The 10,613-nt window shown below is 40.9% G+C and overlaps 1 protein-coding gene across 1 annotated transcript in view; it reads right to left on the bottom strand.

Annotated features, from left to right (window-relative positions):
- Positions 1–414: 414 nt before the first annotated feature.
- ttyh2l (tweety homolog 2, like) overlaps positions 415–10,613 on the bottom strand; it is a 30,577-nt gene continuing 20,378 nt past the window's right edge. The window contains exons 6-14 of the mRNA XM_056400456.1: positions 10,233–10,305; positions 6,689–6,758; positions 6,537–6,592; positions 5,000–5,092; positions 4,824–4,916; positions 3,258–3,400; positions 2,942–3,127; positions 2,781–2,859; positions 415–1,401 (exon numbers count right to left, since the gene is read on the bottom strand). Coding sequence (XP_056256431.1) covers positions 1,321–1,401; positions 2,781–2,859; positions 2,942–3,127; positions 3,258–3,400; positions 4,824–4,916; positions 5,000–5,092; positions 6,537–6,592; positions 6,689–6,758; positions 10,233–10,305 — 874 coding nt within the window. The 3' untranslated portion in view covers positions 415–1,320. The remainder of the gene's footprint in view (positions 1,402–2,780; positions 2,860–2,941; positions 3,128–3,257; positions 3,401–4,823; positions 4,917–4,999; positions 5,093–6,536; positions 6,593–6,688; positions 6,759–10,232; positions 10,306–10,613) is intronic.

Genomic DNA, 10,613 nt, shown 5'->3' with positions numbered 1-10,613 from the left:
AGGAGCAAGGTGACAGGTGCTATGGAGCACACCCATCAGTAATGCTGGTCTTGGTCAGAACTGAAAGCATTTTAATACTTTCACCCCAATTAAACAGTTTTTCATCCTGGTATTACATCTCACTATATGGGAACTATTTAAGGCATTGTACAGCCTGTGTCCTGTCATGGCTAACACCTGTAACCCTGTAGCAGAAACACATTTTCTGCCTGCACATTTTAGATTCATGGTAGTGGAGGAGGATAATTGCCCCATATGAGATCGTCAAGTAAAGGACATTCAAAATCCTAGCTACCTCAGTCACAGTATTACTGGTCATTCTAGGCCAGCAGAATGAGAGCAAAAGAATAACCAATCAGTTAATGACCATTAAGCCGTTACAGTAGAGAAGAATGATAAAACAACAAACAGGTCTGCATATAGCATTTTATGGTCAAACATCATTTTAGTTTGATATGTCATCCAACATACAAAAAAATGTATCAATGTAAATAACAGTTTCTCATTCACAAGATATTGAGGGTAGAGGGATTTGAGAGCAAACGTTAATCTTATATGACTATAACACAGCACATAGACATACTGAAAGTTTTGTCTTGTTTGCTGTCATTGTCTCACAACACAGTTATAAATGCCTGCATGTGAATCGAATCACATTCTGTTGTTCTTATTTAGTCCAAGGGAATTTCCCCACATGCAGCTGCAGTACAGTCTCCAAAATGAGCAAAACAATAAAACCTCTCATCTATGGCTATTTGACTCATCCTTGATAAGCAGATCATACATTGCAATCCAGTGTTACAACAAGAACTAAGAGATGCTTAAAAGTGGCAGTTACACATCTAGAAGCAGGGAAAGAAAACAGTGGCAAACAGCGTTGACTGTCTGAGCATTAGTCATACTCCACCATCTCACTTCACATCAAAATACTGACCATGCTGATGATCATATCCATGCAGGCCACCAGAAAATGTGAAAAGCAAAAAACATTTTTTTTAATCCATTCAGTTCAAATGCTCTTAATTTGGCTCACAGAAATGCTTACATTTGAGCAACAGTATTTTCACACATCACAACAATAACAGTCTTGAGATGAACCTGTACAGGCCGTCTATGTTCAAAACTGCATACGGTGCTTTCAGAGCACTGCAATGGTGTGTTACTGAGGTCATTGCCTCATTTGGCCTGCTTTCATGTCTCAGATTGGGACGGTGGGCTGCAGCTCCCGTAAACAGGATTATGCCATGAAGACAGCCTCTTTGGTAAGAACCCAGAGTTTCATACAGTGCTTCTCTGAAAAAGGATTCAGTGGGTAGCAGGCTACACCTGGAAGTCAGTCCCAAAGTGTCTGATCTGGGCATCAGTCATAGATAGATAGGTGGTCCTCATACTGGGCGAATACTGCAAGGGAAATGATTGAAAAAACACACTTTAGCACATTTGCATTTAACAGCATCATGAGATATCATCAAGTTACACATTAAAATGATGTGATCTAATCTAAGTCTGGGGAGCACTTGTGCTGATTATGAGCTGCTCTTTGATGAGGAGGTTGTGGAATTGGGGGACGGCACTTTAGTATTGCTGGGAGTTTAAGAGCAGATGAAGAGCAGACAGAGGGCACAAGTCAGGGGAGGGAAGTCACAGGATATGTTCCACTTACACTTAACAGTCTGTGGATAAAACAGCGCCAAAAGTCAAAGGTCACACAGCTGAGGTACTGTATGGAACTTTAAGAGGGGGTTTGCGGGTTATAGGTTGAACATTCTGCATAGCAAGCATCATTACAGAGATAAGCCCACACAGTGTGTTTGAAGGAGTGAAATGAAAATGAAATCAAAGACAACAGGAAGAAGTTAGACAACGGAAAACTTACGGTTTTTAAAGGTCTGAGTCAAAGGATGAAAGTAAAAAATGGTTAGTTATAAAACATTGGTTAATATTCTGCAGTTAGATACCTTATTGAGAAACTGCTTATATAAAGCCAGGACTAAACTGCATTGCAGAGCTGATTCACACAAAAGAAAAAAAAGAAAAAAAAACTGCACATATTTCTCTCTGTAGACCCATACTGCAAACACATGCTTGTTATAAATGTGTCTCACAGAAGCAATGTAAAAACTTTAAACAATGGTCCACACTCACTCTTTTTTCCCTCTCAAAAGGTGTTTCAAGTCTTTGGTATGCTGTGAATGCGGTTCAGTTCACTGAGTCAGCCATGCAAACAGAAAACTTAATAGAAGAGAAACTTAACTTTAAAGAAACTTTAACAGTGGATTTACCAGTGTTATCTATTACTTAGCTTCAGCTCAGGAGACACACCACACGCTTACAGACTATGAGCTCCTCAAAAAAAACAAAAAAAACAGACACCTGACGCGAGGATGAGCAGGCGGCAGCTCTGTCTTTATTCAACCCTGAACCGTACTTATCTTAAACGTATGTAAACGTGTGCATTAGTTTCAATCATTACTTTGTAACCAAGTCAATGGAGAAAAGGATATGTGCATATGCTTAGGGCTTAGTAGTAAGAGTGTATTGCTTGCATACAGAAATGGCACTGGGCTAAAAATGACTGCACTTCAGACAATGGCCAGCAGAGAGCACTCTTCCATCACTTGCAAAGCACCATAACTCCCCTCTGTGTACATTGGAAATGCATTGTTATGTTCATGGTGCTGCTGTGCATGCTTTCTGTAAGTGTAGCAGTGGTGTTGAGGTCAGCAGTGCCATCATCGTCATCACACTAGGGACACTAGAGCCTCATAGGGCCAACGCACCGAGGGAGGCGGGGATCCTCTCCCTATCAGTGGCACGTTCTCATATCGAGGGCTCCCTCCAAACAGCATGGACTGATTCCTGTGACAGAGAGGGAAAGAAAGGTGGTAAGAGATGAAATACACAAATACAAAAAAACAATGTCATCATTTATTTATCTTACATGTATTCAGGGGCTGGCATGGCGTTAGAAGCAGATTGTGGAGGTGGATGAAGGCTGGCCTGACTGCCAAGGCTGCTGGTATAGCTACAGAAACTGTGGATGTTGGACCTTCTCGGGTTGTAGGATATCCTCCGTGCTTGAGGGTTGAACGGGTCCTCCTCGTCTATGTCATCATACTCTTTGTCCCTGGATGAAAGTGTTGCACCCGTGCGAAACACAGACAAAGTAGGAAACAGAGAGAGTGCATGCGTTAACATTTTGCAGGAGTGCACTGATGGCAGTGCGTAATGGGATAAGGGGGTCGCTCAGTGCTGACCTGCTGCCCATTAGTGTCCATACTCGGAAAATCGCACACAGCATGGCAGAGAGAGCACAGGCAGCCAGCAGAGAAAACAAAGAGAGGTACAGGAGCCCTTCCACCCCATCATAGCACACACCCATTAGGGCATCCAGGTAGTCCTAGACAGAGAGACACAATATATATATAGTACAGTCAGTTATTGTCAGCATCCAGTGAGACTATTACCTTTCCCGGTTCTACTTTCAGGTAAAAACATCAATGTATTGTGTGTGTATATCTATTCTTCTAAACCCACAGAAATGAAATCCTGAAACTGAAGTATATGACTGGTGAGGTTTACAAACAAATATGACACGGGATACATGATTGACTTTCATCAGTTCCCTGGAGGCTTACATAACCCTAAACTTGTCTGGAAACAGACAGTTGAAAAGGGTAGATGAAGTCTATATCAGGACCGTGAACAATGTCAGATAACAATTTTAAATGCAAACTCAGACTTTTACACACACTTTATACACGCTGAGACACTCATGTTACTCTGATGACATGCATGTTACAAATGCATTGTTTGTTTGTGTTTGCTTTTTACATGCTTGCTTGAGTAATGACAGCCGTCTTGACTGTGACATTTTCACATTTGTGTTGTCATCATTATCATTTGGGGTGTATTCATTTAACTTACACTAACTACATAATGTAAATGGTTTATGTTTCTGGCATGCATGGTAACCTTACCCCTAACTGAACCATCACCCAGCTGACATCTTGAATAAACCCTCCTATCTGGGCCTCATGTGACACACAAGTCAAACACCATCCCCACCTTCCACCTGACCTTTTTCTCATGCAGTATAGACTATTAAAATTGTCTATGCTATATTGATCTAAAGGTCTACATCTGATGTTGCTTTCACACACACACACACACACACACACACACACACACGCACACACACTCTGCAACCCTGAACCTATCCAGACATTACCCACAGGAGTTGTATGTGAGAACCGTGTGGACGCAAATGTCTGAATCAGTTAAACGGACTTTACCCTGCCAGCTCACCTGGTGAAAAGTCTGTAAAATGTCATATTGAGCTGATGTGCGTGTATAGAGCCGGTCATTGTCCAGAGAATTCGAGCATTATTCTATCATACCTCCTGCACGCTCTACCCAGGTGCCAGCCCTCATCTAAACGGAACTATGTGGTTTAGGTGAGTGGTGTCTGACATGGACAACCCGCTGTTGCGTGCTTCATGTGTGAAAGCTCATATGTGAAAAACGGCTCAAGCCTCATTTCACCGCTGAGATCTCTTATTCCCTTCACCAGATAAAACTCTGAAAATCTGAAACCTGCAAAACTAAAGTTGGACTTTAAAGTCAGAAAAACTGGGGTCGGTGAATAGAGCCTGTCTAGCAGTTACAGAGCGTACCGACAATTGCTGTATATAAACATGCGAGTGTATGAGAAGAACATAGCGATAAGGTTGAAAATCACTCAAGCTGCTTCTCTAAGTGGCTTTGAGCTGTGCTACAAAGCAGCCTTATTAAAAAGCACCCTGGTTGGAATCTGACCTTACCTTATGTAGCCCACGGCAGTCAAGCAAGGCTGTTAGCTGGTGCAGACTGAACTCAGTGGAGTTCAACAATCGTTGGATCCCCAAAAGGTCTCTCTGTATAACAAGGTATAAAAGGGGAAAGAATGATACACACCTCTCCACAGTCTGGTGCAACAGTCTGTCAGTCAGCCACTTACCTCAGCAGTGGGGAAGACGGGCACCGAGAACTGCAGCAAGCCCTGGATCTGGATCTGCATGGTGGTCACAGAACGCTGGCAGATTGTCAGAGACTGTGAAAACGTAATCACCCATCAACATCACACACACAGACATCCAATCACAAACAATGAGAGGATCATATTAAGGGAAACATTGTTTGGGAACAGCATGTCAACAAGTAATTTGGTGTTAAGTAAGGCTTTATAATGCGCTTAACAGATTGGACACTTTTTTTTTTTTTTTTTCTCCAGACAGATAGGCCCAGATTATCCTTCGCCATCAACCCTCTCGCCCACCAATCACTGTCCCTCCTCCCATTCCTGCCACCCAATCTCAAGCACAAACAAAAGAGCAATATTTATATCAACTAGGCCATCAGAGAAGAGATTATCCTTACCTACTTAACAAGCATTATTTTAATCCTTAAATGGATACTGCAACGATAACTAAGCATGTGGGTTTTAATAATTATTGGTCATGGATTTAGCCTCCATGAATTTGCTCAGTGCATGCCACACAGATAAAGTACTGCCCATGTAAAAACCTCCCATTAAACAAATATAATACGTGAGAAATAGTGGGGGTCACATTGTCTGAAATTCTCCCTAATGATGCCCTACAAGTGTGTTTGTGGGAAAGTGAATCTGTAAAAGGGCATCAAGTTTACACTTCACACTGGGTTCAGAGGGTTCATGATAGAGATCATGGCAAATGACTTCATTGTCTTGTTCATGAATTTGTTTACTATACTCAACATCCAAATTATCATCTGGTGCATGGAGTCTCATACAGTAGAAGACCTTAATGTTTAATTTGCAACAGACATCCAAATGTAAACTAATTCTAATTAGGAAACATAATGACAGAAGACTTTTGTGCTTATTTTACAAGGTTAAAAGTCTAACTCGGCTAGGCCCTGGAAATAAAAAGGGGTTTTGAGTAGCAGCTCTAAATTAAATTCCAGGTTTGTGATGCTCACACTGTACAGTTTTTGTGTGACAGCTGTGTCATTTCCATAGTTATTTTTCGAGGCCAATTTAAATGCCCTTGCATTTTAAGCACCACTAATTAACCTCTTTGGAACATGTGAAGTGTGTAAATGGTTCTTTGAAAAGACATATATTCAAGAAGTGAGAGGAAGGTGAGTTTAAAATCAGAAATATATATCAACTTAACTTGAGTTGTCTATGTACAGTGGCTGCCTTCATGCATTTAATAAAGTAAATTGAATAAATAACAAAAAAAATTGCTTGTCACAGTACCCCAAGGCAGAGATTATGCGCTAATGTAAAAGATATGGCTGATTTTTGGAGGCCCACATACAGTATAAAAAGAAGGAATAATTAGTGTTGGGGGCTCCTTTTTCAGAACAGCCTCTTTAGGCCTGATAATGAGCTCGCTGCCTGGCAACTAATAAGGAAAAACTAGTTTTAAAATACCAATACATTTTCCAGAGTGCGGGTCTCAGTAAATCACTATACGTACAAGCAGACAGCTGAGATGTTTAGTCAATACCTGTTGGAAGGGGTTCGGTAGATTCGGGCTGCAGAACAAATAGTAGTGTACAACGTCTGCAGGGTGAGAGAAACAGGAAGAGAGGGAGACAGTGAGGGAGATTCAGTAACAGAGCAGGTATTTATTCAGTTCAGTTTGTAGACATGACTTACCTGCACTGAGGAAATCCTTGGTTTGGTTAACAATAAACTTGTCTGGAGACACACAGAAGTCACTGGTGCCCTGTAGGAAAACAACAACAACAACAACAACAACAACAACACGCTGTAATCTTGCAAAGTACGTAAGACCAAAAGGAGTGCAGCATTTATTCAAGCCATGGACCAGATCCAATTTCTTGTGCTGCATCTGAGTAGAACTGATTTTACACTGGGCAGTTATTGACAATCGCTTAGCAACACAAGCTATTTGCTTTACAATGTTTTTATCACCCTTTATTCAAACCCTGGAGAGACTGAGCCTCTGAAATAAAAGTATTCACACAAATGCCCACACAGACATGTGCAGTACAGCTGCATGCACACATATAACACACACTCCTCCCAATATAGCTACACACACATGCATTGAACAAGCACACGTAGAAAAATGTGTGGTATGTAGCAATAAACCTCGGGCTTTAATGACCGTGTAGAAAATGTCGTGCTTTGCTGACCATGGATGAAATCGACTAAATATTTTCATGCTCTTTAATTCATCCATGGAGAGCCGTTAATGTGCATGCATAAACAATTAGTGGTCAAGATCACACAGCCTCTGTGCACTCAGACTTCCCCACAACATAAAAAGATGGCAATTAAAAAAAAAAAGAAAAGAAAAAGGAAAATGACAAATAACAAAAGTAAACTGAGAAATTTCTTACGCACATGCATAATTCATACTTGGTGAAAATAACAGGCTACTGTTCAAATTGATTAAGTTCAAAGGGATCAAGAAGTCTGTTGTGTTGCAGAATCACACATCAAAGCCTTATGCCATTTATTCCTAATACAGTCTTGTGTCCACTGCTTTTCATGTATCAAAAAGTATCTTTCCGCAGCCTGTCACCGTAAAGCTCGGCTCAAAGGATTTTCCAGCGAGCTAACCTGCTTCTAACAAACCAGTGATCAATAAAGAAATAAATGATGCGCTCCAGGATGAAACAAAAAATAAAAATGGGATTACGACGAGGAGGCAAGCACAAGACACAAAACAGGCCTACCCAACCCAACCAAAGACTTCCACTTCTCCCAACTTACTTTCAGATTATCAACACTCCTCTGAACTCGACCGCAATCGCATTTGTTTTCAGCAAAAGAAAAAAAAACAAAAAACTAAAAAAAACTGTGTAGCAGCACGTCAGCAGTGCTGCTAGATGTTACCCTTCATCTCTATCTCATTATACTAGCGGGGACATTTTGTTTATGCTGCGTCTCATCAAATATGCATACATTTATGAGCATTTTCTAGGACAGCACCATCATCTATCTGCCTTCCTTTCAAGATGCACCATTTTTTTTTATTTTATTTTTTCTTTTGCACCATGCGGGTTTCTGAGTAATGACGTACAGGTGCAACAAGTTTACTTGCTTGTTTTTCACACTGTCCCACATTCAAATTCTATTACTGAAGACTGCGCTCTTTGATAAACCACTTCTGTGCAGGGGACTAGAACTATCTGTTAGTAACTAGGCAGGTACAGGTGCTGAGAATATTTACCTCAGCTCACCTGTGATGTAACAGTCTGACAGTGACATAAAGACGGATGTTAAAGACAAGCTTTACTCAACTATTCTGGATAAGATGGACAGAGAGGTCGGAGGTTTTAATGCAGGGTCATGTTCTACGATAAAGAGCTGAGCTAAGCCACGGGCGCAGTCCAAGACATTGGTATTCTAGCTTTACAACTGAAGCTCATCATGAACCACAGCAGATGTCTGCATTTCACACCCGTGTCATTAAATCCAGGTTCAAAACAGCTCATTCTGTCTTCATTGTCTTCTCCCTGCCTCACTTAAAACAGCTGTCCAGATGCCAAATCCTGTGGGATAATCCCACAGATGCCAGGTCGCTCTACAGGAGGCAAGAAGATCGAGGAGAGGAGACAGGATGACGGAAGGCTGGAAGCAAGGGGTTACTCTCTGTACCCCAGACAGCGTCCCTAATACGAGCTCCATTAAACACACTGAGCCCAGATGTGCTGAACACATGGTGTACAGAGAGGAAGAGAGAACAATCTGTCAGAAAGAATGAGGACTGAGAGAAAAATAAACCTAAACACCACAAAAGAGGAGATTCTGATGCAAGCAGAGCTGGTAATTAATACTAGAAACAGCTTAGTTTACAATGTTGGGGCTAAAGGTTGATTAACGTAAAAGTCTGGGGACTTGTAATCAGCTTTACTGCATGACCGACCATAGAGAAGCGCCTGCTGTAAACTAAACAAACACTTTATAAACAGGAGAGATGTCCAAGAACATATGGTTTTTGACAGTAATACCCTTGGGAGTAATTGCACGAGGTAGGAAGCTAAATACAAGAACCACCATTGTCCAACAAGATGTCTAAGGGTTCTTCTGGGGCCTGTATCACAAAGTGAGTTCATTTCAGCTTCACTGAACCTAACACTGGTCCTCCTGGATAACCTGAAGCTGGTTATCAGCTGGCTCTGTTAACTGTGGGCTTATCTATCCAGCCGTGAGTGTGTTCATGTGAGAGAGGAGGAGTCGTCAGAACCATGAATGAAGCACTTAATATGGTATGAGATGAAACGATGATACACGTGGAAAGATTCGGTTGTAGCGCTAGCAGAAAGTGATATTCAACAAGGTGAAATGCAAAGAATATAAACTTAAAACTTAAAATGGAATGAGAAGCTGCAGAAACACATTATTTCCAAATAAGGCTCAGGCTATATATAAGAGTGGTAATTATCATATATGTGTTTGTCTGATGACTATGACAAATATGTAATGCACATAAATAAAGTTAAAATGAATTGTTTTGCAAAAGCAGAGCGGGGAGAAGTTAAGTTGTATCTGACAGAAATGTTGCATATAGAATCATGGAAAATATTTAAAGTGTGTGGATTTCTTTCTTTTCTTATACAAGACGACAGAGGGCAGAGTTTTTATTTGCAATTATCATGACTAAATCATCTCTTATCTTGTTATTCTGAGCTGCAGCGATGGAAAAAGAGTTTAAAAGCAGGAATCCTGCTGAGAATTGAAGAATCTTCGTGCAATTAAAATGCAGTAGTAACCGCCATTAGGTAGCTCTTACCAGAGTGGACACATGGAAAACCTGGAACAGCAAAACTGATCTGTAAAAATATGTGTTGCTCTGCATTATAAACTCTTTTGTCCATATGGGGATCCTGTAGGAATGATGACCCAGTTTGACCAGTGATCTTGACTGGTCAGTAGTCAGGCGGTTAACAGGTGTTGATCTGATCCTCTGAAGTAAGCCATGCAGCATAGGTTACCATGGTGACCTACCCCAGTTAAAAGTGAACCAGTTTTGTCATACCAAAAAGCTTGAGTTCAGTCCAAAGATAGCCAGACAACCCACTAATCTTGCTTTGTTGAACAGGCCCCAGCTCTGCGCATCCGATGGTCAGATCAGAAATAAATAAATAAAAAAAATTTAAATGAAGCAAGCGTGACAAGATGTTAAAGAATTTTTAAGAAGGTATTTAAGAAGATATTGTTTTCTTACCACAGCTGTAGCAGTGCCCGCTCCCAGCGAGGCCCAGCTCAGGATCAGAGACAGCATTACAAAAGCCATGATCCTGGAGGAAAACAGCAAGAGCGGGTGACAGGGAGATACAGACAAAGACAAAGACACATGGGAAGAAGTAGATGAATCGGTTTGTCTTTGTATTAGTGATTTTCAGCCACTTTTTTTTTTTTCCACCCAGTTCATTAGATTTATTCTTTTCAAGGAATTATTCTCCTTCTGCCTGAAGACAGAGGTCCAACTCAAGACTTTTTACTGGTGCATCGTAGAATAGATGATACAGCTGAAATTCAATTTATTATGGAGTGATATGAAAATAAAGTAACTCATGACTCCTTGTTGAATTCACTTGTTAGATTT

The sequence above is a fragment of the Seriola aureovittata genome, chromosome 17 (assembly GCF_021018895.1).
Source record: "Seriola aureovittata isolate HTS-2021-v1 ecotype China chromosome 17, ASM2101889v1, whole genome shotgun sequence".
In the NCBI taxonomy this organism is placed as follows: Eukaryota; Metazoa; Chordata; class Actinopteri; order Carangiformes; family Carangidae; genus Seriola; species Seriola aureovittata.
Note: the sequence above shows the minus strand (reverse complement) of the source record. Positions and strands in the feature narration are given on the sequence as shown.